Consider the following 26,182-nt stretch of genomic DNA (forward strand, 5'->3'; position numbering starts at 1 on the left):
GGCTTTGAAAAACCATGCAGGGTTTTCTTATCAACGCACTCCAGATCCTTTCCTGCCTGCCGTGGTCCGTGGCCAGCCGGCCGGGCAGGCGGCTTCTGAGTCCCATTTTTCCAACGGCTGGTCAGCTGAGTCAGAAGAAGGAACTAGTGTGTGTGGAGGACCACAGGCAGGGGTGGAGCTATGACGTCCGGGAGGGCGGGGCGGGCGGCAGGTGAGCGGCCAGGTCTCCCTGGCTCCAATCACTCCGGAGACTGAGCCATGGGGGGGAAAGGATGAGAATGAGGCTTACGGTAAGGCTGGGGTTAGAAGCCCGGGCTCTGGAGGAGAGGTGGCTTTACAGGCCACGGGTGGCTGAGGCGCTGGAGTCCTGGGAGGACGGTGTCCGCCTGGCCACAGCAAAGGTCTTGAAGCGGGATCTGGGTGTGCAGGTGTTGGGCCTGGCCTCTATGGGGCGGGGCGGGGATGGGGAGGGGGGGTGCTGGGGTTCCGGCCTGGGCTCTTAAGTCCCTGAGGGCAGAGCCCTGGCAAACAAAGCCAGCGTGGTTAGGAGGCAGGTTGGGGTCCTGAAGCTTCTGCTTAGGACAGGTCTCAGGGTCCAGCAGTGAGTGTCCTGTGCTCAGAGCCTCCAGGGGGTGTGGGGCTGGGGCGGGCTCTGGCGAGCTGGGGGAACTCCAGTTTACACTTTGGATCTCTGAGGAGCAAAGGTGCTTGGGTTGGGGGGGGCAGGCAGTCTGCCAACCCACACCCCGTGAAGAGTCGGTGGCTGGGAAGTCTGTGTGAAGAGTTAGGGAGACAGGCCTCTGAACTATAAAGTTCTTGAGAGGATTAGGGGACTGGGACCCCCAAAGTTCTGGGGTGAGCGTACCAGGATTCCTGTTAAGTGGGAGACTGGGACCCTCAGCGGTTGGACTCTGAAGAGTAGGGGGTTGGCACCGGGGACTGAGGGGACCCTTGTGAAGAGGAGGAGGCGCTACCCTGAGCTGCTGGGCTCTGCCTGCCACAGCCCCTGTGAGAAGTGACGTCTAAGGACCGTGGTGGAGAAAGGGCCGTTGCCAGCCTTAAGGTTTCTGTTGGGAAGAAAAAATGGGGAGGGGGGTCTATCTGGGACACTCAAGGAGCAGGGGCAGGGCTCCGTGGGAGGCCAGGCCTGAGGAGAGGGGAAGCAGAGGGCCTGCCTGTTTCCAGAACTGGTGGAATAAAAAGGCTGGAAGTCCTTACCCAAAGTCCTGAGAAGCAAGGGCTGAGGAGGGTGGGCTGGGGACTACGGGGCTGAGGGTGTCCTCACCTGAGGGGGATCTTCAGTCCTACAGGGGAGCTCATTCTGAGGGTTAGGCCTCCTCTAGGCAGGACTGGTGTCCCCTAGGAGACTGCGTAAGGGCCAGAGCGCCTTACAGAAACTTCCTGGAGCAGCTTTGGGTCAATCATTGACCCCGTCTCCATAAGTCTGGGCGAGACAGAGTCCAGAATACCCAAGAAAGCGGATACCACCCCTGCCCCAGGCTAACTCAGCCCTCAGCCCGTGTCCACCAGGGCGCTGGCAGTCTGGCCCCACCCCCTCTCTCTGTGTACTGAGGGAGGACCAGGAACTGGACATGGCCACAACCCCCGTGGCTCAGATGTCAACCTGGCTGGCTACCCAGAGCTGTGATAGCCCGAGTGATGGGCCATGCCCTGCAGGGCCCCAGACCTGTAGAACATGCTTTCTTTGTCATATCCTTGGGCCAGATAATGAGATGAGTGACGATGGTTCCCTTAGGGGCTCCCAAACTGGGTGGTCCAAAGAGGACCGGGATGGGCCGAACTGGGTTGATCCTCCGGGAACTGGTCAGAGCAGAGACTGACCGGATGGGGCCTGAGAGCCACCTGGAGGGGGTCGTAGAAGCTGATGGCGGGGAGGGGGGCAGAGAACCAGGGCCGCTTTCCACTTGGAATGGCCTCGAGGGGAGAAACACACTCCCAGAAACTGACTATAAAAGTCAATGGGAGCCGGGCGGTGGTGGCGCACGCCTTTAATCCCAGCACTCGGGAGGCAGAGGCAGGCGGATCTCTGTGAGTTCGAGGCCAGGCTGGATCGACAGCCTCCGAAACAATACAGAGAAACCCTGTCTCGTAAAAACCAAAAAAAAAAAAAAAGTCAATGGGAGGGGGGCCTAAAGCAGGAGGGTGGCAAGTTCAAGGCCAGGCTCGGGGAAACTCGGCAAGATCCTGTCTGAAATACGAAGTAAAAATAAAGACGAGTTTCCGCGGTTACCACTTACTGGCGGAGTGCTTGCCTCCCACGTAGGAAGCCCACCAAGGGTAAAGGCTCCACTTCCCGCCTGTCGCTAGGGTGAACGCCACAGGCGGCGACCATCATGCCGCCAGCAGATCGGCTCCCTAGTGTCCTCCTCCTGCTGGTCGACCAGGCAGGCTACTGGGACTAAGGGATGTCTGGAAGGGACAGGATGCGGGGAGAGAGTCCTTCATTGCCTCGTTCTCTCCCTTCTGGCCCTCAGGGAAATCAGCCAAATATGACCCCTCCTTTCGAGGCCCCATCAAAAACAGGTGAGCTGTGGGCACCCTCGCCCAGGGATGCGGGGAGTCTGTCTGCAGGAGCCTGGTCCCCTGAGGTACCTGTATGTCTGGAGGGGGCTCTGGGTGCTGGGGTCGTTCCCTTTCTCGACTTGGGTGCCGGCTGCTCAGGTGTGTGCACACGGGGAAAACTCACCCGGATAAACACGTGCGAGCTCGCCGTCTTTCCGTCTCCCAGCCTTTCTGGCGCCTCCCAGCCCTCTAACCCATGACCCCCCTAAGACTATGCCCCACACCTGCACCCCTATACTCCCCATCCATCCCTACACACACCCCAGCTCAGACGCCCATCTCTCCAGGGGCTGCACAGACATCATCTGCTGTGTCCTCTTCCTGCTCTTCATTTTGGGTTACATCGTGGTGGGGCTTGTGGGTAAGTTTCCAGGTACCCGGGGTGAGGGGTAGTGACCCGGGGAGGGGTCACCCCATAGCTGCCCAACCCCAAGTCTCTGTCTTCCTTTGACTGGGCTGTGTGTCTCTCTCCCCAGCCTGGGTATACGGAGACCCTCGGCAAGTACTCTACCCCAGAAACTCCACGGGGGCCTACTGCGGCATGGGGGAAAACAAGTAAGTACGGGGAGGGAAGGCAGCAGCTTGGGGGGGCCGGAGACGCCCTACGGTAGACACCAGAGCCTGGCATCTGCTGTTCTCCAACCCAACCGGCCCCTCCGCCTCCCCGAACCCAAGCACTCCAGACCACATCGGAAGCCCTCGCCTGCCCAGCCTCCCCAGGGACTGGGACAGTGCAGAGCCAGTTTAAGTGCATAAGTTCAGAGGTCACTGTCCAAGTCCCTGACTGGGATAAGTTTGGGCTGTGTGACCTTGAGCAGCTTTCTCGGCCTCTCTGAAATTTAACTTCCTCCACTGAAGCAACAGCAGCTTCCAGAAGGTATGCAGGAAATGGCCCGCCAATAATAAAGGGCCAGCATTCCTCTCTCACCATTGCAATGCTCCAGGCAGGCAGGGTGTTTCACACCCAAACAGTTAAGCCTCCTGATACCGAGTTCAAGGCCATAAAGCTACCTTACCAGGGGCTGTGCTCCAGAATCCATAACTCTCAGCCCACCCTGGCTGCTCTATGGTGAATTAATTACCCTAGGCGGTCTTCTGCGCCTCTGTCTCCCTAGAGAAGCTGGGCCAGGAGCTGGATGTAACTAGTTTGGTCCGCAGGACGATCTGTGGGCTAAGAGAACGAAGCCCTTATGCCTGCACGTCCTCTCTTCCTGCAGGGATAAACCCTACCTTCTATACTTCAACATCTTCAAATGTATTGTAGCCACCAACATCATCTCCGTCGCCCAGAATGGCCTACAGTGCCCCACACCCCAGGTCAGAAGCCAGGACCTGTGTGAGCCCCATCTGTCCCCCAGGGCCCGGGGTGCCCATGTCCCTCAGCATGTTCTCCACCCCACAGGTGTGCGTCGCCTCCTGCCCAGAGGTCCCGTGGGTTGTGGATGAGTCCCAGTTCTCAAATACAGTCAGTGAAGTCTATAAAGAAAGGAAGAACTTTTGTCTACCAGAAGTACCCCCAGACATGGTAAATGCCGGTCCCCGGGGCCATCACTGTTGCTGGAGAGGGGCCCACAGTGAGGGAGCTGGATTCCGAGGAGGGATGGGCCGGTGGGAGCCTTGATATAGTAGAAGCTGTGGTAGAGGTCGTGGTGACGGTGACCGTGGTGGTGATGGTGCTGGAGGTGGTAGTGATGTTGGGAGCCACAATTTCCGTGTCTGTGTGTCTGTCCGTTCTCACCTCTCCTTCCCCAGAAAGTGAAGGAAAGCTTGGACCAGGAACTCTGTCCCCGTTTCCTTCTTCCTTCTGCTCCAGGTGAGTACACTGCCCCTCAGGCATCATCTCACCCCAAATTCCCAGTCCTCAAGAGAAGAGAAGCCCCCCCCTCCGCACATCAATGGGGGCTCGGAGTGAGCCTTCATTCCCCTGCCTCAGGACCCTGTGTCAGGCTGTTGGTGTCCAGGAAAGATGCGGGGACAATAGACACCACTCCCTGCCCGAGCTGCATTCTAGGTGGAGAGATCAGAGGTCGGATGAGCAGTAGACCAACTCTATGCCTCTGATTCCAGCTAATAAGGAAGCTGGGGCAGGAGGCGTGGAAGGCCAGCCTGGGACACCTAGATCCTCTCTCAAAACAACAATGAAACAGGGCTGGTGAGATGGCTTGGCACATAAAAGGGGCTTGCCACCAAGTCTGACAACCTGAGTTCGGTCCCCAGGACCCACACGGCAGGGGGAGAATGCAGCCCTGAACCAGCTGTCTGATCGTCACAGGCTTTGTGCAGCACACGCGCGCACGCACACACACACATGCACACGCACGCACACACATATACACGCGCACACACGTTCCCACACCATAAATAGACGGAATAGTGTTTTGTTTGGATGAGCGGTGTGCAGGGCACTCGCCTCGCTTGTGCAATGCCCCGGATTCCATCCTCAGCACTGCGAAAGCAGAGCAACAATAAGAAGAACAAAACACAGAAACAGAAACACCTGCATGAGGGTCTCGTGAGATGTCCACGGTGGGCTGGAGAGACACTCGGCAGTGAAGTGTGTTTGCCGCCCGTATACATGGGTCCTCAGCACCCATACAGTGGCTCGGAACCATCCGTAACCGTCCAGGGGCCCTGACCACCCACTCTCTTCCAGCCTTCACAGGCACAAGTTATGCTGGCGCCTGTACACACACACATGCAGACAAAGCTTTCACACACGTAAAATAAAACACGCTGGACGGGGTGGCTTTAAAGTCTCTGCACCCAGGAGCCAGAGGCCGAGGGGGATCTCCACGGATTCAGTGCCGGCCTGATTCACATCGTGAGTTCCAGGCTAGCAGAGGCTTATGTGGGGTGAACCCTGCCTCAAAACAAAACAAAACAGAATTTTAATAAAATGTCCTCGGAATCTGAGGGGAGTAAAGCAACCCGAGACGCATCTACCCAAACGTTACAAACGAAGGAGGCCGGGCAGGCCGATCACAGTTGGCCTTTCTCCCGTACACACGCCTTCCCAACAGCACAGCACAGGTGACTGGTTTGGTTTATTTAGAGTCAGGGCCTTACTTTGTGACCCAACTGGTTCCCGGCTTGTGATCTTCCTGCCTCAGCCTGTCCCCATGCTGAGATGACAGGCGGGCACCGCCGTGTCCAGCCGCCTTTATTTTTATGTGTTTGTGTATTTATTTTAATAGAAAGTACGAGAAAAGACGAAATTTCAAGAGCAGTAGGACGGGCACCCAGGGGCTATCCCAGGGCCAACAGATCTGGGTTCAAACTTGAGCCTTTTCCAGCAAATAGATGTCAGGCCAGTTACTCAACCTTTTCTGGGACTTGTTTCCTCAGCTTTGGGATGTAAGAGATAAAAAACAAACCTGCTCGGCTACATGCAGGGGGTCCAAAAGTCAGCTGGTCAAGCAGCTAGAGACAGATCTGGAGAGAGAGAGAGAGAGAGAGAGAGAGAGAGAGAGAGAGAGAGAGAGAGAGAGAGAGAGAGAGAGAGAGAGAGAGAGAGGGTGCAGGGGGCTGAGCCCAGAGTCAGACAGACCACAGGCCCTGACCTGAAGGGGGCCACTTAGAAGCTCCACCAGAGCCCAGCTGTAGAGTGTGAGCATACAGAGCCCCCGGAAGCCTGGCCCGGGGCCATGGCAGGGCCTGAGGAGATATCCGGCTCCACTGAGGGACCTTGATGATGGGATCTGCTTAACGAGGAGGCAGCGGCTGTCCCGGCCTAAGCAGGGAAACAAGGTCAGGGATGGAAGTCACTGCAGGAATCCAGGTAACAGCGTGGTCTAAGGACAGCTGACCAGCGGCAGAGAGGGAGTACAGGCTGCGGCACCCCCAACCCCGGAAGAGCAGAGCCCACCCATCGCCGCTGCCTCTCTGGGATAGGAGGGCCAGACAGACGCCCACCCAGCAGCCCCTGTCCTCTCTTGTAGCCCTGGGACGTTGCTTTCCGTCACCCAACATTAACTTCACGTTACCCGAGTACCCATGGATCAATAACACCACTGTCTCTCAAGGAATCAGGTAGATGTTGTCCTCTCCGTCACCCCCCCCCCCCCCCGTCCCTTCTTGCCATCAGCCCCCTCTGACGCCATCCTTCTCCAAACAGTGGCCTTCTTGACAGCATCAACGCCCGGGACATCTCCGTGAAGATCTTTGAGGATTTTGCCCGGTCGTGGCAGTGGATCCTCGTGTGAGTCCCCGGGGTGCAGCCCCTCCCCCTTCCCCTCTGCCCTTGCATGGTCTCCTTTCCCTAAGTCTACCTGTGAAGCCAAGGCTGTGATCAGAGGGGGGGCTGGCTCAGAATGGACCCCTAGGCCAGTCAGGACCTGTACCGGAAAGTTAATTGAATCTGCGAGTACTTGAGGTTCAGAAGGGCAGGGGGCCTCTGAAGGGCTTGGGAGGTAACCCTCACTCATGTCCCTTACCCTGCAGGGCCCTGGGTGTGGCTCTGGGGCTAAGCCTGCTGTTTATCCTGCTCCTGCGCCTGGTGGCGGCACCCCTGGTGCTGCTGCTGATCGTGGGGGTGCTCGCTGTGCTGGCCTACGGCATCTACCACTGCTGGCAGCAGTACCGGCTGCTGCGGGACCAGGGAGCCTCCATCTCCCAGCTGGGCTTCACCACCAACCTCAGCGCCTACCAGAGCGTGCAGGAGACCTGGCTGGCTGCTCGTGAGTCCGTTCCCCCACCCCCGCCCGCCCCCTCCACGCACTGGCTGCCAAGGGTTGCCCTGGCTGGATGACCCTAGCCCTGACCACCCGCTGTCCCCACACAGTGATTATTCTGGCTGTCCTCGAGGGCGTCTTGCTACTCATGCTCATCTTCCTGCGCCAGCGGATCCGAATTGCCATCGCTCTGCTGAAGGAAGCCAGCAGGTCAGGGCCTGCCTGTGAGGGACAGGGGACCTTGGGCGGGGGTGCTGGCCTGGATGGGGTAATAGGAAACACCCCCCAGGAGAGAGGGAGAATTGCTCAGTGGGCTACACGGCTAAGTCTCACCCTTCTAGGGCCTCGGTTTCCCTGTCTGGCTTGTTCTGTTGTCATTTGCGGGGGAGGAGCGGGTGTTACGATTGATTTATTTTTTTTGTTTAATGGATGGGTGTTCTGGCAGCATGCACGTCTGCGCGCCATGCACGTCTGCGCGCCATGCATGTCTGGTGCAGTTGGAGGCCAGAAGAGGGCACTGGACCCTCTGGAACTGGAGTAGCAGGCAGTTGTGAGCCCAAGTCCTCTAGGAAAACAACGAGTGCTCTTAGCTGTGGAGCCGTCTCTGCTGCCCCAAGGATTTTTGTTGTTGTTGCTTGTTTTAAGATTTACTTATTTACTACGTATGTACCATTCTGGCATGTATGCCTACACACCAGTACAGGACGCACAATACCATTACAGATGGTTGTGAGTCACCATGTGGTTGCTGGGAATTGAACTCAGGACCTCTGGAAGAGCAGCCAGTGCTCTTAACCTCTGAGCCGTCTCTCCAACCTTGTTTGTTTGTTTGTTTTTAGACAGGAGCTCATGTAGCCCAGGCTAATGTCAGAGCAGCTGTATAACTGAGGCTGTCCTTGAACCCCTGATCTCCCTGCCCGCACACCGCAGTGATGATGGTGGTGATCAGGCATGGGCTTGGGCAGCTCAGGCTGGCCTCCAACTCACTATATAGTTGAGGGCGCCCTTGAATGTATCCTCCCGAGTCTACCTCCAGGAATGCGAGGGCTGTGGACCTGTACCATCAGGCCCCTTGTCCGCAGTGCTGGGGTCCACCGCAGGTCCTCCTGTGCCTTAGGCGAGCACTCTACCGATAAAGCCACATCCCCGGTCCCCCTGTGCCATCTCCTACCCCGACACTCTTGTTTTTTTTTTTGTTTTTTTTTTTTTTTTTGGTTTTTCGAGACAGGGTTTCTCTGTGGCTTTGGAGGCTGTCCTGGAACTCGCTTGGTAGTTCAGGCTGGTCTCGAACTCACAGCGATCCGCCTGCCTCTGCCTCCCAAGTGCTGGGATTAAAGGCGTGCACCACCAACGCCCGGCTCCCGACACTCTTTTGAGGCTGTCTTGCAACACAGCCCAGACTGGCCTCAAACGCATGGCAACCCCTGGTGCTGGGATTGAAAGTGTGTGTCACCGCGCCCAGCCACCCTATTTGTACAACAGTTGTGACAGCAGACGAAACCTTGCAAGGACATTGCAAGGACTGAACGCATTGGTGCTGACTAAGTACATAGAACACGGGCAGGCGGCCTAGGACTCTGGGTGGGAGTCAGGCGCTTGCCGGGTCAGGTGGCTAGGTAGGAGGAGCAAGCATTACCAAATGGACTGGCGGGGCCAGCCGCCTTTTGGGGGTTCCCTTACACCCCCTGGGCTCCCCAGGTGTCTTCTGTGACCGCCCAGGCTCCCCTAAGGGCGCCTTGAGCCTCATTGGGTTTACCCGGCAAGTCTGCTGGGCACGCACCTGGAACCAGGTGCTGGGGACGGCAAAAGCTGCAGTTGTCCGTCTCTGGGAAAAGGGACAGGCCGGAGGAGGAGTCCAGGCAGGGTCAGGCCTGGGAGAGGATGCGCAAGGCTCAGGCCCACGCGGTGGACCGTTCTTGTCCCCCTACAGGACCGTGGGCCACATGATGTCCACTATGTTCTACCCTCTGGTCACCTTCGTCCTCCTGGTCATTTGCATCGGTTACTGGGCGCTGATGGCCCTGTATCCTTTGTACATCTCCACTGGAGCTCTGGGGGCCAGGGCATCGGGGGACGCGAAGGGGACTGAGTTACTAGAGTGAGCTCCCAGGGTGGGAGCTGCTCGGGGGTGCCCTGATGGATGCCAGCCCCGTGTGTGGCGGGCGACCTGCACCAGTCCCAGGGGGGGGGAGCTGCTCGGGGGGTGCCCTGTGATTAACAGCTGGCCTCGCTGGCCTCGTGCTTTTCTTAATTCACCTCTGGGTACCTGGCCACATCCGGGCAACCCCAGTACGTCTACTGGGTGTCCGACGCCAGAGCTCCTGGCTGTGAGAACGTGCCTGTGAACAAGTCCTGCGACCCGATGGTGAGAGGGGATTAGGGTGGGCGCCGAGGGGGGGGGGTTCTTGGGGGTCGGTTAGCCCAGACTTCCTCTAGCGCAGAAGTAGCTGAGAGAGGGCTGGATGGAACCTCCCTCCCTCGGCTCCCTCGGCTGAGCCGCCCTCTTTGTAGAACGTGAAGAGCAGACAGGACACCTGAAGCGAGGAGGAGGAGGGCTGACCTTTCTCTGCCTCCAAGGCCGTTCAATACCCTCCTCCTCCTCCCGGATCTCCACCCACTGCTCTGGACACTGGAGCTGACCCTAATCCCCGGGGTTTTCATGGCGTTCGGTATGCTGTGTGCACACTGACAGAGACCCCAACCGGATGGGCTGTGTTATTTCCCTTTTCAAGTCCCGAGAACTGAGCCCCAGACAGTGGCCCTGGGAGGCCCGCCAGAGCGATGCCTGGAGGAACTTGGGAGGCCTGTTTTTCCAGCCCTTGAGAGGCCGAGGCTCAGGAGTTCTAGACCGGCCTCTGTTGCACAGCTAGTCTGAGGTCAGCCTGAGCTACGTGAGGCGAGGCCATCTCTAAAAAAGGCAAAAGTGGGCCTGGCGTTGGTGGCGCACGCCTTTAATCCCAGCACTTGGGAGGCAGAGGCAGGGGGATCTCTGTGAGTTCGAGGCCAGCCTGGTCTACAAGAGCTAGTTCCAGGACAGCCTCCAAAGCCACAGAGAAACCCTGTCTCGAAAAACAAAAAACAAAAAAACCCGGCAACAAACAGACTCAGGAATATCTCCTATTCCAGCACCTTGGAGGCTAAGAATGGGGGTTTCCGGTTCAAGACCAGAAGAGAGACCCTGCCTCAGAAATAACCTCTATGCACAAAAGGGAGAGGGGGCCCATTTAGATTTATGAAAGACCCACTATGCTCTGTGCCAAGGGGGCTGCTTTTCCATTGACCTCCTGCCCCCTAGCAGTAAAGGCTGCCACTAACCCACAGTGATCTGTTGAGAGACGGGGGCTTTTTGCTCTCTCTCTCTCTCTCTCTCTCTCTCTCTCTCTCTCTCTCTCTCTCTTTTTTCCTTTTGGTTTTTTGAGACAGGGTTTCTCTGTGTGCTGTCCTGGAACTCTCTCTGTAGACCAGGCTGGCCTCAAACTCACAGAGATCCGCCTGCCTCTGCCGCCCAAGTGCTGGGACTACAGGCGTGGGAAACCACCTCCGGGCCTTATTTATCTATTTATGTAGTCCAGGCTGTCCTGGAAGGTCTTGCTATGTGACTGAGGCTGACCTTGAACTTCTGACCCTCCTGTCTCTGCTGTGATTACAGGTGTGCCGGCCCCCCCTGCTCCCGCCCCTCCACCCCGCCCCCACGCAGGGTTTTATGTGGCGGCTTTGTGCATGCTAGGCAAACACGCTACCAACTGACAGACTTCTCCAACCCCTCGGCAGATGACTAAAAAAGCAGGGCCTGAGGATTAGGTCAGGGGTGAGAAGTCTTTTGTTCCTGAAGCCCTGGCTTCTACGCTAAAAATAGGAAGAAAGGAAAAAAGGAAGAGAAGGGAGGCCGGGCGAGAAGCTCAGCTTTTCCTGTGGGCTTTGTAAGATATGTGAGGATCAGTGTACAATCCCAGTAAAACACTGCCAAGCGCACGCGCGCGCACACACACACACACACACACACACACACGGGTGTACCCCAACACTGTTTTGTTGTTACAGCCAACACAGTTGCTTAATTATCTAATCTCTTTAAACACCCGTGGTGTCTGGATGGCAGCTGTAGAGACTTCTCCAGAACACACAGGCACACACACTCACATGGGTGTGTGCACACACACACGCAGGTATGCACACCGACACTGGTCTTAATGTCTTTAAATACCCTGTGTCTAGATGGCAGCTGTAGAGACTTCTCTAGAACAGGTTGCTGGGAAAGTAAGATGAAGGGCAGGTTGAAACCGTAAAACCACCCACACAATGGGCTTGCCCGAGGCATTCTAGATAACTCTTGTGCCATTCTGGAAACCAGGAAGCTGGTTACTCACACTCTGGCAAAGACTGAGGTGATCTGAACCTGGAGGCTACCGGGAGCAGGGAAGGTCAAAAAAAAATCTGCCTGCAACTCCTGGGGCTGAACGCCTGTGTCCTCCCGGTCACTTCCAGGCCTCCATCAACTACTCCTGCCCAGGGCTCAAGTGTGTCTTCCAGGGCTACACATCCACAGGCGCAGCCCAACGTTCTCTCTTCAACCTGCAAATCTACGGGGTCCTGGGGCTCTTCTGGACCGTTAACTGGGTGCTGGCCCTGGGCCAGTGCGTCCTTGCTGGGGCCTTTGCCTCCTTCTACTGGGCCTATCATAAGCCTCAAGATATCCCTACGTTCCCCTTGAGCTCAGCCTTCATCCGCACGCTCCGGTAAGCCAGCGGCAGTCCCCTAGGGAACCGTCAGCCCTAGGAATACCAGGAGGTGCTGGAGTGCCTCGACTTACCTAAATATCCTCTGCAGTTACCACACTGGGTCACTGGCGTTTGGAGCCCTCATCCTGACCCTGGTGCAGATAGCCCGGATCATCCTGGAATACATTGACCACAAGCTAAGAGGTGAGTGGGCCTCAGCGTCGAGGCACAGGCTGACTGCTGGAGTCTTGAAGGGGGCGGGCCAGGCAGGCAAAAAAACAGTGTGTAAGCATGTGCTTCCTTCATCTCCAGGATCCCAAAACCCCGTGGCCCGATGCATCATTTGCTGTTTCAAGTGCTGCCTCTGGTGTCTGGAGAAGTTTATTAAGTTCCTCAACCGCAATGCCTACATCATGGTGAGCAGAGAGAGCCTAGCACAGCCCCTGCCCTGCACCTGTCTGCCCGGGCGGGGCGGGCTCCACCAGCACTTGGGCCAGCTCACCAGCGGTGTGGCTCTGACCTTTCCCGATCTCCTCTCAGATCGCCATCTATGGGAAGAATTTCTGTGTCTCAGCCAAAAATGCCTTCATGCTGCTCATGAGGAACGTGGTCAGGTCAGGCCGCCCTGGGGCCCCCTACCCCAGATCCCCCATCCTTAAGCTGGCCTCACAGACCGATCCTACTCAGGAGGGTCCCATGTTTGGTCTACGGGCTCCGCCGTCACCATCTGGAAATGGGGATAGATGTCACTGTTCCCAGCTCTGTCAGGTCCCTTACCCCAGGCTGCCCTGCCTTTCCACTGCAGGGTAGTTGTCCTGGATAAAGTCACAGATCTGCTGCTCTTCTTTGGGAAGCTGCTGGTGGTCGGAGGTGTCGGTAAGGGCCACATCAGGGTTTACAGGCGGGCAGGCGCCCTCTGGAGCGCAGAGGAGGGGGTGGGGTGGGGTGTCGGCAGAGGAGCGCACTGACCCGGGGACTCTCACCCACGCAGGTGTCCTGTCTTTCTTCTTTTTCTCCGGGCGTATCAAGGGGCTAGGGAAAGACTTTGAGAACCCCCAGCTCAACTATTACTGGCTGCCCATCATGGTGAGTGACGCCTCTCTCGGCTTCGCCCAAGTCCCCGGAGCCCAGGGGTCCCAACCGGCCTTGTTTCTTGCAGACCTCCATCATGGGGGCCTATGTCATCGCCAGTGGCTTCTTCAGCGTTTTTGGCATGTGTGTGGACACGCTCTTCCTCTGCTTCTGTGAGTGCCCCTGCCAGACGCCACCCCAAACCCCACCCTCGAGCTCTGGACTCTTTCAGGCTTGTCTTAGAGACTGGTTGTTGTTGGTACCTTTGTGAACCTAAAAGAGCCGGCGGGGACATCTTCAGACGTGCTAGGATACAAGTCTGGGGAGGAAAGAAAGGAGTACACCCCAGACACTCTCAGACAGAGGCCTGGTTAGGAAATGTAGGAAGATGTTAACCACAGAACGTTTCCCGGGAGGTAGTCATAGTGTGTGTGTGTGTGGGGGGGTGTTCTTCCTTCTTTTAAAAGGCTTTTGGTGGGGGAAGGGACATGCAGGAACTTGAGGCAGGATCGCAGTATGTAGTACAGGCTGGCCCGGAAATAACTCTAGAGCTAAGGCTGGGGCTCAAACTCGTGATCCTCCTACCTCCTCCCCCAAGTGCTGGAAGTTGTGGTATTGTTTTGTCCCTGGGGACGATGTCACGGGGCCTCGTGCCTGCAAAGCAGGAATGCCCCCCCATTGCGCGGTTGTTTTGTTTCTCTGTTAAATCTTATTTATTTACGTAGGGCCGCTCTATGTGTTCTTGGCTGGCTCTCCAACTCGCTATACAGACCAGGCTGGATCAACCCCAGTCTTCCGGCCTCTGCCTCCCAGGTGCTAGGACCATGGAGACGCACTACCATTTCCCCGACAGCTTTGTTGTGTAGCTCAGGCTGGCCCTATATTCTAAGTCCTCCTGTCTCTGCCTCCTCGGTGTTGGGATTACAGACAAAAAAGCCACCGTGAGCACCACCATGACACTGACACGAGATCTTTCTTTACTCTGTTGCCGCCCTGTGAAATATATGGTTATTTATACACGTTATATGAGGAAGCAGGTTACACAGCCGGCCGGGTAGGTTGTATACAGCGTTAAGTGGCCGGGACAGGGAACCAGGCTGTTTGATCTGCACAGCCCAGATTATTCCTGGGGATGCAGCAGGGTGGCACCTATCAGGATCCGGTGTAATCCATCTACTCTGCCACTCAGTGGAAGATCTGGAGAGAAACGACGGCTCCCAGGAGCGGCCCTACTACATGCCCAAGGCGCTTCTGAAGATTCTGGGCAAGAAGAATGAGATACCTACTGCGGGAAAGAAGAGGAAAAAGTGACCCGGGACTGCAGCCCCCGTGTACAGAAGAACGGCCATTCACGCCTGAAGGACCACCGTTTTATAGCAGAGTTTATTAAAGACTAATGTTTTATATTCTCAGTAGGTGTGGTTTTAGTTTCAGTTCAAGCTCATTTCTCTTTTATCGAAGTCCAAATTTCTATTTTTTGGGGGGGTGGGGGGATGTTTCGAGACAGGGTTTCTCTGTGCCTTTGGAGGCTGTCCTGGAACTCGCTCTTGAAGACCAGGCTGGTCTCGAACTCACAGAGATCTGCCTGCCTCTGCCTCCCGAGTGCTGGGGTTAAAGGCATGTGCGACACCACCGCCCAGCACCAAATTACTGTCACGTGGTTCTATACCAAGTAAAAGGAAATTTGTTCAGGGGCCCAGGCTAGGAGACTGGGGGTTTCCCTCAGCTGGTAGAGCACCTGCATAGCATGTGAAGACGGCCAGATTCTGTCTCCAGCATAAGCATGGCCTTGGGACTCATGCCTTTAATCCAGCACTTTCGAGGTGGAGGCTGGGGGGGGAGGGGTTCCAATAAGATATGTCACCAACGATCCAGGCAACTGTTCGTTTCGTTTTATTTCTTTATTTGCATGTTTTTATTTTAGTTTTTCTAGGCAGGGTTTCTCTGTGTACCCCTAGCTGTCCAGGAACTTGCTGTGTAGACAAGAGGCTGCCCTCGAATTCGCAGGAGACCCGCCTGCCTCTGCCTCCCGAGAGCTGGGATTAAAGGGGTGCGGTGCACTACTACTGCCTGGCGCAAATAAGCAATTTCAAAGTAAATGGAAGGAGCCGGGCGTGGTGCTAACCTTTTTGCCCACGTGATCTCCAGTCTGCCTCCAGAGCGCTGGGGTTACAGAACGGGTTCCGCACCCGCCCAGCTTTTAGATGAAGTTGGGAGTTACAGAGTCCCGTCCTCCGGCTTGCTGAGCTCCTGCGCTCAGGGGTGCACAGCAAACGGATTTTTTTTTTTTTTCCACACGGAGCCACCTCCCCTGCCCCGCCGCTGGCCCTTAAGGCAGGCCCCGCCCCCTCGCCGCGTTCCGGGTATGGGAGCCAATCAGAGAGAGTCTGTAGAGACTGAGCCCGCCTCCCGGGTCACATGCCGAGGTCTGACAGCCGGAAGCACCAACTGGAGTGGCCGCAGCGCGGGCCCGGGCCCACGAGGGGCGGGATCGCAGTGACGTGCGCGCGTTTAAAGTGCCGGGGGGTAGGGGGGGTCAGCTGACGAGCCCGCGGCTGCCGGCGACCGGGTCGTGGACCGGCATCGGGGACGCGATGGTGGCGGCGGCGGTACAGGCGAGCAGACCCCGGGGGCCGCTGAGCTGCTGGGCGAGCCGTCGGGGTCAGGTGCTCGCGGCGATCTTCCTGCTGCTGGTGACCGCGGCGGGGTCCCAGGCCAGGGTACAAGATGACTTCAGCCTGGTGAGCCCGGCTGCACCTTGCAGAGGTGGCCGCTGCCCCTCCCCACCCCACCCCACCCACCCACCGCGCGCTCGCCCACCTCCCCGGGCAGCACTCCTGCCCGCATTGCCCTCCCAGCCGGGCTCCTTTTAGGGTCCTCGCCCATCCCGGAGGGGTGACTCCTCGAGCCCTCGCCGCCTCTCCCCTGCTCCGGAACCTCGGGCTTCCGCCCAGGCGTCCCCCCCTCCGGACCCCCCCTTCCCACCCCTGCCTGCTCAGGCCTCCCATCACCCACCCTCCCCCGGGGGAACCCGAGCTGGAGCCGCTCGCCCTCTGCCTGTTAAGACCTCGTCAGGCGTGCGTCCCTCCACGCAGGTGCAGCCGCTGGTGACCATGGAGCAGCTGCTGTGGGTGAGCGGGAAGCAGATCGGCTCGGTGGACACGTTCCGCATCCCCCTCATCACAGCCACCCCTCGGGGCACGCTCCTCGCCTTCGCCGAGGCCAGGAAAATGTCTGCCTCCGATGAGGGGGCCAAGTTCATCGCCATGAGGAGGTCCACCGACCAGGGTACAGAAGTGGTGACCCAGGTGGAAAGTGGGTTGCACGGGGGACCGAGATCGGGAGTAAGGGGACGGGCGGGGTGGGGGTGGGGTCCCTCCACCAATCCAACCGCCCAGATAGAACTTTGAGGCCCGAGCCCCTAAGGAGTTAGGGAAACCCGAGGGGGGAAGCGTCCAGGGAACTAACTGGGACCACCAAGGGGGTGGTCTCATGGTTTACTGGGCCTGGGTGGAGTGAGCCACCTTCAGGTCCCTGGGGAGAGGCAGGAAGTGGACAAGAAACGGTACGATTTCACTCTATCCTCATTTTTTTCTCCAGGTAGCACATGGTCCTCGACAGCCTTCATTGTGGACGACGGGGAGGCCTCGGACGGGCTGAACCTGGGGGCGGTGGTGAACGACGTGGACACAGGGGTGGTGTTCCTCATCTATACCCTCTGTGCTCACAAGGTCAACTGCCAGGTGGCCTCCACCATGCTGGTGTGGAGTAAGGACGACGGGGTTTCCTGGAGCGTACCCAGGAATCTCTCCGTGGACATCGGCACAGAGATGTTTGCCCCCGGACCAGGCTCTGGCATTCAGGTTTTTGTCCTGGGGTTGTGGGATTCCTTGGAGGGGGGTGTTGGCATAATGGAAAGAACACCCTACTATGGAGACGTTGAAACTCTACCAAGTTTCTCACGTGCACGTTGTCAATGGATGGGTCCTTACCCTGAGCGGGGTAGGATTGGCTTCTCCTGTAGACATTGTCAACAGATCTGCCCTTAGCCTGAGCGGGGTAGGATTGGCTTCTCCTGTAGACATTGTCAACAGATCTGCCCTTAGCCTGAGCAGAGTAGGATTGGGTGCCCTTTGGGCATACATACACCTTTATCGAGGTTCCCGGTGTCCAGCAGAGACCATGCTCAGGCTGGTGTGACGTTCCCAGGGCTGGGTGGGCACACGTGTACATGTCCAGTGGCGTGTTCTGGGGAGAGTATGAGTACCAAGCATGACTCATGTGTGTATGTATGAAAATGTCACAGTGAAACCCATTTCTTTGTATGCTAGCCAAAATTTTATGTAAGAACAGACAGAAAGCTAAGGCAAGGAGCCAGGTGTTGGTGGCGCACACCTTCAATCCCAGCACTCGGGAGGCAGAGGCAGGTGGATCTCTGTGAGTTCAAGACCAGCCTGGTCTACAAGAGCGAGTTCTAGGACAGCCTCCAAAGCCACAGAGAAACCCTGTCTCTGAGGAAAAAAAAAAACAAAACAAAAACGCTAAGGCAAGGACATCACTGTGAGTTAAAGGTTAGCCTGGGCGTTATCTTCTGGGCTACTCAGTCTGGAGTAGCCGGGATTACAGGCCTGGTACAAAAAGAGCTTCTTAACTCTGGCAGAGTGTGGAGAGCCAAAGGGACCCAGAAGTGTCCTCACACTTGGGAGGGGCCCTCTCTGTCTGCCTGAGCTCCTCCGACACCCACGTCCTCCTCTTCTCTTCTCCCAGAAACAGCGGGAGCCTCGGAAGGGCCGTCTCATTGTGTGTGGCCATGGGACCCTGGAGCGAGATGGCGTCTTTTGTCTCCTGAGTGACGACCACGGTGCCTCCTGGCACTACGGGACTGGAGTGAGCGGCATTCCCTTCGGCCAGCCCAAACACGAGCACGATTTCAACCCCGACGAATGCCAGGTCTGGAGGAGCCGGCGGGAACTCGCTCGCCCACAACCACCGCCACCGCCTTGCCCGGGATGCCTTTTCTCCCGATGGCCCAGCTCGGGCTTCCCCAGCCTCCCCAGGCTGTCCTGAGGCCCTGTTTTCTCCCCTTAGCCCTACGAGCTTCCAGATGGCTCCGTCATCATCAATGCCCGGAACCAGAACAACTACCACTGCCGCTGCAGGATCGTCCTCCGCAGCTATGACGCCTGCGACACCCTCAGGCCCCGGGATGTGACCTTCGACCCCGAGCTGGTGGACCCCGTGGTAGCCGCAGGAGCAGTAGCCACCAGCTCAGGCATTGTCTTCTTCTCCAATCCAGCCCATCCTGAGTTCCGTGAGTGCCTGGGGGCGGGGGTGAGTGGGGGGTGTGCCGAGCCTCATCAAGGCCTGGGCAGAGCAGAGACGCGGCGCCCCCTCCCTCCTGACCCGCTGCTGCCCCTAGGAGTGAACCTGACCCTGCGCTGGAGCTTCAGCAACGGTACGTCCTGGCAGAAGGAGAGAGTCCAGGTGTGGCCAGGACCCAGCGGCTACTCATCCCTGACGGCCCTGGAAAACAGCACGCGTGGGGAGCAGCAGCCCCCCCAGCTCTTCGTTCTGTACGAGAAAGGCCTGAACCGGTACACGGAGAGCATCTCCATGGTCAAAATCAGCGTCTACGGCACGCTCTGAGCCCAGGCGCCCAAGGACACCAAGTCCCGGACTCCGACCTCAGCGGCTCTCCCAAGGGTCTGCAGAGGGCGCCTGAAACAGAGCTCCTCCTCGGGGACTCTAGCCTTTGCAGAAGCAGTTTCTCTTTTACGGGGAAGGACTTAACAACAACGGCCCTGCTGCCTCCCCCGGACAGGAAGTCCCTTCCTCGCCAAGAGCACTTTGTAGAATTCTGGCTGGGGATAGCCCCATCCCCTCTCCAGGGACAATGGGCTGTTCCTTTTTGGGACAGGATGGGGACGGGGATGGTCCCTGAAGTATTGTACAAATAGGAACCCGGGGAGAGGCAGGTACAGGATGGTACTAGATGTGAAGGGGATTTCTGGAAGTCCCGGAGGCTGAATGTATCTTCAGAGTAAGGGTAGGACACACACACACACACACACACACACACACACACACACACACACACACTTGATTATTTATAAATCAAAATATTTGTAAGTTAAAATTTCTAATGAAGGAGAAAAAGCATTTGTAGTCTGTGGTTCTATCCACTCATTCTAGCCTGCCTCACGGACACTGGTGAGGTGTGAATGCAGTTAGGAGAGGGACTCACTGCTTGGGGAACAGAGCCAACTCAACCAGATCCGACTTTCCCATTGGCAGCCCTTGACGCTGCTTTTCACAAGTGCCCGGGAGCATCAGGGAACTAACTGTTGGGGTGTTTTATTTGTTTGTTTTGTTTGTCCAACACAGGGTTCTCTGTATAACAGACCTGGCTGTCCTGGAACTTGATTTTTAGACCAGGCTGGCCTTGAACTCACTGAGATCCGCCTGCCTCTGCCTCCCGAGTGCTGGGATTCAAGGCGTGCGCCACCACTGCCCGGCTTGTTTGTGTTTTAAATTGAGGTGTCTCACACTGTGGCCCAGGCTGGCCTGGAATACACAGATGCTTCAAATCATTCCTCCATTCCATTTAAAGGAATCTTAAAAAAATTAAACATTTTGTTGTCATTGAACACTCAGAGAAGCACTAACAGTGGCATCCACTAGCAACCAGTATTCACATTTAATCAAATTTCTCAAAAATATCTTCGATCTGATCAATCAGAACTGAAAGTCAGGCGTGGTAGTATAATCTCAGCACTCTGGAGGCAGAGGCAGGAGGATGGTTGCAGGAGGGCCCTATCTGACTTCCAGTGCCTACACAGTGGCTCACATCCACCTGTAACTCCAGGTCTGAGACCTGACACCCTCTGGCCTCCACAGGCTTCAGGCACATACATGGTACACATATAGCAAAGTACTCATACACATGAAAATGATTTAAACCAAAAGCAAAGCCAGGACCCAGGAAAACCTATCCCTGATTACCGACTCTTACAGCTCTTTAGTCTGAGGTACCCCAGCCCCTCTCTGCTTGCTCAGTTGGTTGCTGGGTTTTAGTCCCAGCTGGACAGAAACGGGTCCTGTGGGATGGCCCGCTATGCGTTTGTGTTTTTTGCTTCCTTGATGTCAGCTAACGTCTCTCTCCATCTCTTGGGCTTGCAGCTGTGAAACCCGTGAAGGTTTGGCTGGATTCGGATCCCTCTTGGGGAGTCTGACTCCCCCGTGGCTTCCATGGGTTTCCCATTGCATGCTCACACAGCCTGCTTGTCCCCGAGCAGAGACTGAGCACAGGGTCCGGTGACACAACCATCCATGTGTAAGTTTTACCCGTGACCACCCCAGGTATCAGCTCCATCCTGGGATGTGATGTCTGTTACCATTATTTCATGGAGTTGCAAATTGGTGAATTTTTTCCTTTTTGTTTTATTTCTTTCAAGACAGGGTTTCTCTATGTAACTTTGTAGACCAGGGTAGCCTCACAGAGATCTGCCTGCCTCTGCCTCACCAGTACTGGGACTAAAGGCGTGCGCCCCCACCGCCTGGCTTTTTTCTTTTTTTTCTTTTTTTTTCTTTTTTTTTTTCTCATTTGTTACCTGCAATTCTTGTGTGGAAAAGGGCTGGAGAGATGGCTCAGCAGTTTCGAGCACTTGTTTGCAGAGGACCCGGGTTTGACTCCCAGCACCCACAGAGTGACTCATACCTGTCTGTAACTTCAGTTCCAGGGATCCGATGCCCTCTTCTGACCTCTGTGGGCACCGGGCACATACATGCGTGCAGACAAAACACTCAATACACATAAAACTAAAATCTAAAAGAAACTCTTAAGACTTACAAGAGCTTGCCCCCTAGGCTGTCTGTTACCTGTGAGTGGTTGATACAGGAACTTCAGGATGGGGCCTCACTCCCCTGCAAATGAGAAGTTGTTCTCAGAGTCTCAGAGTCAGTTAACGTAACTCACTCATTGCACTAGTCAGTAAACCACATTGTTGCCCCATGGACATACAGAGGCCATCCCCTGGCCTGCAGAGGGGCAGCGGGACCCGGGTGAGGAAGGATGATTGACAGTAAGACACCCAGCAAGACCCTCTTAATAGACAGAACTACCAAGCCCTGTTAATAGAAAGACAGACAGCCGGGTAGAGGTGGCGCACGCCTTTAATCCCAGCACTCGGGAGGCAGAGGCAGGCGGATCTCTGTGAGTTCCAGGACAGCCTGGTCTACAAAGCTATACAGAGAAACCCTGCTTTGAAAAAATAATAAAAAAAAAAAGAATGATCAAACTTAAACCACACACACACACACACACACACACACACACACACACGAGAGAAGTCGTGGAACAAGAAGGAACGACACTCCAAATGCCCCCCTGGTGAAGCAGAAGTGATGAGTGACCCCATCACCTACCTTCTGCAGAGCCAAAGACCCAGCAGACGATGCTTGGGGACCCCCCTCCTCCCAGGGACGGGCTCTGAACCCCATCATAAATCAGACCCCTTCCTCGCCACACCCCATGGCAGCACGGGGCCCCGGAGTTTGCCCCACCCCCATCACCGCCAGTGCTTGGGATGGAGCCTGGGGTCTCAGGCGGGCTGGGCCACTGCTGTACACTCACTGAGCCACACACCTAGCCCTGGATTGTTTATTTTGGTTAGAGGACTGTTGCTGGAGCTCTCCCAGCCTGGTCCTGGGGCTGATTTAGCCACACATAAACACATGGATGCTATATTAGTTATAAAACTGTTGGCTGGTGGCTAGGGCTTCTTACTGGTTAGCTCTCTCTCAATTGCTAAGCCCATAACTACTAATCTATGTATTTCTACATGGCCTCGTCTTACCAGAGAACGCCTGGTGCTTCCTACCTTCCTGGTCATTACATGGCGTATCTTCCCGAGGCCTCCCTCTGGCTTCCTTTCCCCGCCCTTCTGTCCCGGTCGCCCCACCTATGCTTCCTGCCTGGCTATTGGCCAAACAGTGCTTTATCCATCAACCAATAAGAGAAACATATATGGAGAAGGGCGTCCCCCATCAGGGGACGGTGTCACTGTGGAGACCAGCCAGGCCTTGAACCTGTGGTGAACCTCCTGCCTCTGCCTCCAGAAATACTGGCATATGCCACACCGCCATCAGACAGTCTATATCCTGGAGAGGTGGCTCAGCTGTTAAGAGCACCGAGGTTTGATTCCCAGCACTCATGGCTTCCTACTGGCTGTAACTCTTGTTCCCGAGGATCCAAGGCCCTTTCCTGATTTCCTCAGGCGTATATGTGGTACACATACATTTAGGCAAAACAGTCACATGCATAAAATAAATGTAAAAAACATTTCAGATGCATTTCTGAGCTGGGATAGTGCCTGTAGGTAAGATGCTGATCACACAAGGCCTGAAAACCTGAACTCTGACCCAGCACCCACGTAAAAGCCAGTCATGGTAAGTGGCAACCCTCGGGTGCCGGAGGCTGACCTCCGGTCCCCTGGGAGAGCAGCCAGTGCCCACAGACCCCCAGCCCCTAGACAGTGTTTTAATGCAACGGTTCCAAAGGGGCTGGAGAAATGGCTCAGCCCTTAAGAGCTCTTGTTGTCCCGGCAGAGGGCTCAGGTCCCCAGCACACACATGAGTGATGGCTCTCAACCCTCACAACTCCAGTTCTAGGGGAGCCGACACCCTCTTCTGGCCTCCGTGGGCACCAGACGCTCACGTGGTCCACTTAACATGCCAGGAGGCAGAACAGACACAAAAGAGTTCATAAAAAAAAAAAGAGAGCCGGGCGTTGGTGGCACAAGCCTTTAATCCCAGCACTCGGGAGGCAGAGGCAGGCCGATCTCTGTGAGTTCGAGGCCAGCCTGGTCTACAGAGCAAGTTCCAGGACAGCCTCCAAACAATACAGAGAAACCCTGTCTCAAAAAAAACAAACAAACAAAAAAAGTGGGCAAAGAAACACGCGTGGTTGGTAAACATCTAGGTTTCTCCGTTTCATTGTCTTTGATGTGGTGGGAAAGGAGCCAGCCGGAGGCCAGAGACACGATAGCTCAGCGCTCCACCACTCATCTTCAGTGGGTAACCTGGTCTCCATCTTTGTTCTGGGTGTGACGGGAAAGGCTAAATACGTGGAAAGCTCTAACAGAGGTTCACACTTCTGCGAGGTAGACTCTAGAAGTCGAGCTTCCTGTGCCCCCCCCCCCATACCTGTAAAGTCAAGACCCTGGTGGTGTGACACAGCCTGGTTGGGTCTGTTGGGTCTGGTGCAAGAATTCTGTCCAAGCTCGGGGCTGTGGTAGAAGTCACTGAGTGGCAGCGTGGCCTCCACCAGGCGGGCGGGTGGACAGGCGGGCGCTCGCCGAGGATGCTGAGCTCCCCTGCGATTGGAGGCCCTGTGGAGAGCGGTGTGCATCAGGGACAAGCGTCGTCGGACTCTGATGGTGTGGTGCCGAAGCTAGCACCTGTCCCCCTGCCGCTGTGCTGAATGAGAGCCAGGAGGTCAGCACATGGAGGTTTCAGCACGGCATTTGGTCATAGGGATTAGGAGAAATGCCCTGGGCCTTGTACACAAAGGGGATGTGGGGGCAGAAGTGGGGGGGGGTTGTGCTCAGTGGGAGTCGCAGGTTTTGCAGAGATGGAGTCCAGGGCTGGGCACATAATTAGGCGTTGTTTAAAAGTTTTCCCTTTCTCTCTTTCTGAGAAAGAGTTTACATAGGATCTAAACCTAACACCTGACCTCAAACCTCAAATTTCCTATATAGCAGAGTCTGACCTTAAACTCCTGATTCCACCCTCCCACCCCCAAAAGGCACACCCCACCCCACCCCGTCCTGAAGAATAGATAGGGCTCACTTTTGAGGCAAGAACTATGTTATCAAGCTTTGTCTCTAGTCCCTTCATTCATTCATTAATTCATTCATTTATTTTGAGGCAGGGTTTCTCTGTATATCAGGCCTAAGTGTCCTGGAACTCGATCTGTAGACTAGGCTGGCCTCGAACTCACAGAGATCTTCCTGCCTCTGCCTCCCGAATACTGGGATTATAAGGCATGCGCCGCCAACGCCCTTTTTATTTTTTCTTTTCTTTTGAGGCAGGATCTAGGTAAGTTTTCTGAGCTTTGAGCACGCTCTGTAACCCAGGCTGGCCTATCCCTAGCAAACCTCTGCAACAGCCGTGTGGGAAGTCCCACGCCTTATACTGTTTACCGTTCACCATAAAAAAGACTGGGCTAGGGTGTGTAGTCGGAGCACACCCAGGCTCAAGGCTCTGCCTTCCAACCTCAACAGGCAAAAGAAAAATGTTCCAAGTCTTTTTATAGACTTCGTCCAGCTCTCTCAGAAAACAAAACTAAACTAAACTAGCCCCGTAGAGCACAGGGTTCCTTGTATAGTCCTGGAAGATGTCCAGCCCCCAAGATCTACCACCACAAGGCCCTTGGGAGGTGGCTGACCAGTTTGTCACCTGCCAGGCCAGGGTTTAGCTGGAGAGTGTTGGCAAGCCAGCTTTACCTCTGGTGTATTTTTAGATGCTAATGGTTTAATGATGGGCAATAGGCATTCTAGAATGTGACCGTTTCCTGCTTGAGGGTCACCTGATGCAGGACAATGACATCTAACACCTCAAGAGTCAGCATGGACTTTACCCTTGGGATAACTCGCTTCCTTATTCTTCGAGAAATAAAACAGCAGTTGAAAGACAGCCCTGTGGGGAGGCAGGGACACCAGCTTCGGCTGCATGAGTCTTTTTCTCAAAACTGAAAACCCGCAACAATGCCTAAAGATAATCATGGGGCTGTCTGGTCCGGCCTGCCGAGATTTGCTGCCCATGTCTTTGGCTGTGTCTGTTGGGGTGACAGCATTAAACCTGAACGGACAGTGAGTTCGAGGCCAGCCTGGTCTACAAGGTGAGTTCCAGGATGGCTAGGATTGTTACATAGAGAAACCCTGTCTCAAAAAAGAAAACAAAAACCCACACAAAATAAATCTGAGTGACCAGAATAGCTCCTAGCAAGCCTTGTTGGTTGGCACAGCCCCAAGGTTATTCACGTGAAGCATCTCTCTATTTATTTATTTGTTTGTTTATTTATTTATTTATTTTTTAGGTTTTTTTTCAAGACAGGGTTTCTCTGTATTGTCTTGGAGGCTGTCCTGGGACTCGCTCTGTAGACCAAGCTGGCCTCGAACTCACAGAGATCCGCCTGTCTCTGCCTCCCAAGTGCTGGGATTAAAGGCGTGCGCCACCAACGCCCGGTGTGAAGCTTTTCTTGTTGTTTAAGGGTGAAGTCCTTTTCAGGTCACTAAAGTGGCATTCAGTTGGTCTTCCAGTTAACTGGTTAGCTGTGAATTTGTTTTAAATATAGTCACTAGGTCTCCGCCCTCCCCCATTATAGGTTTCCTGGGCAACGCAGTAAGCCTAATCAAGCCGAACTGACAAAGCATCACAACAGGTTTATTTGAGCAAAGCAACTCGGGCAGATGCTGCAGTCCCAGAGATCTAGGCTGGAGAAGTCGCATGCCCAAGCAAGGAGATTATATAGCTTGTAGGCGAGGGGTGTTGACAGGCCTGCCACAAGCTGGGTTTGTGCCTAAGTACGGTGGAAATCTGAGCTTAGGGGGGACTTGGGCTGCAGTGGCCACCAAGAATTTGGAACTGGGTTTTTGTTTGTTTGTTTTTGAGACAGGGTTTCTCTGTATTGTTTTGGAGCCTGTCCTGGAACTCACTTTGTAGACCAGGCTGGCCTCGAACTCACAGAGATCTGTTTGCCTCTGCCTCCAGAGTGCTGGGATTAAAGGTGCCCTGCTGGAACTGGGGTTTTGGGCACTTTTCCTTTGCTCGGGGACTCTCTGAGTGGGTGGGTTTGGAGAGAGAGAGACAGACAGAAATGGGGCTTCCCGGATCGTGCAGGGTCAAGCTGGAGGTTCCAAACAATACTGTCTTGCATTTATGCTTTGGGAATTTCGTACATGTCCATGTCTGCAGTGTATTTCAGTCATTACCTGCTCCCTGGTCCAACTCTTCCCCTATCCCTCCTTGTCCCGTTCCCCCCACCCCCTGCCACATCCCCTTTTCAATGTATTTATTTATTTAATATGTATAGATGTTTTGTCTACATGTTTATAAGTGTATCACATGCATACCTGGTAC

General features: G+C 55.5%; 2 protein-coding genes across 3 annotated transcripts; both read left to right on the forward strand.

Moving 5' to 3' along the window:
* The first annotated feature begins 200 nt into the window (after window positions 1-200).
* Slc44a4 (solute carrier family 44 member 4) lies at window positions 201-14,454 on the forward strand. 2 transcript variants are annotated; one of them, XM_040732230.1, is made up of 21 exons: window positions 201-290; window positions 2,496-2,544; window positions 2,871-2,944; window positions 3,060-3,138; window positions 3,801-3,900; window positions 3,986-4,108; window positions 4,336-4,396; window positions 6,522-6,612; window positions 6,698-6,781; window positions 7,024-7,259; window positions 7,364-7,463; window positions 9,184-9,276; window positions 9,516-9,618; window positions 11,739-11,989; window positions 12,081-12,175; window positions 12,284-12,387; window positions 12,512-12,585; window positions 12,777-12,847; window positions 12,963-13,057; window positions 13,131-13,215; window positions 14,232-14,454. In XM_040732230.1, exons 4-21 carry the CDS (start codon window positions 3,125-3,127, stop codon window positions 14,351-14,353), a joined length of 1,902 nt encoding a protein of 633 aa, XP_040588164.1. In that variant the 5' UTR covers window positions 201-290; window positions 2,496-2,544; window positions 2,871-2,944; window positions 3,060-3,124; the 3' UTR covers window positions 14,354-14,454. The 2 variants fall into 2 exon arrangements, with proteins under 2 accessions (XP_040588164.1, XP_040588163.1); XM_040732229.1 differs by lacking the exon at window positions 201-290 and adding an exon at window positions 741-1,063.
* A 1,121-nt stretch (window positions 14,455-15,575) lies between these two features.
* Neu1 (neuraminidase 1) lies at window positions 15,576-19,671 on the forward strand. Its single transcript, XM_005086833.4, has 6 exons — window positions 15,576-15,783; window positions 16,138-16,330; window positions 16,643-16,905; window positions 17,810-17,992; window positions 18,131-18,353; window positions 18,462-19,671. The coding sequence occupies exons 1-6, from the start codon at window positions 15,637-15,639 to the stop codon at window positions 18,686-18,688; spliced, it is 1,236 nt and encodes a 411-aa protein (XP_005086890.1). The 5' UTR covers window positions 15,576-15,636; the 3' UTR covers window positions 18,689-19,671.
* Window positions 19,672-26,182: the final 6,511 nt, after the last annotated feature.

Source organism: Mesocricetus auratus, unplaced genomic scaffold (genome assembly GCF_017639785.1).
Source record: "Mesocricetus auratus isolate SY011 unplaced genomic scaffold, BCM_Maur_2.0 Super-Scaffold_100027, whole genome shotgun sequence".
In the NCBI taxonomy this organism is placed as follows: Eukaryota; Metazoa; Chordata; class Mammalia; order Rodentia; family Cricetidae; genus Mesocricetus; species Mesocricetus auratus.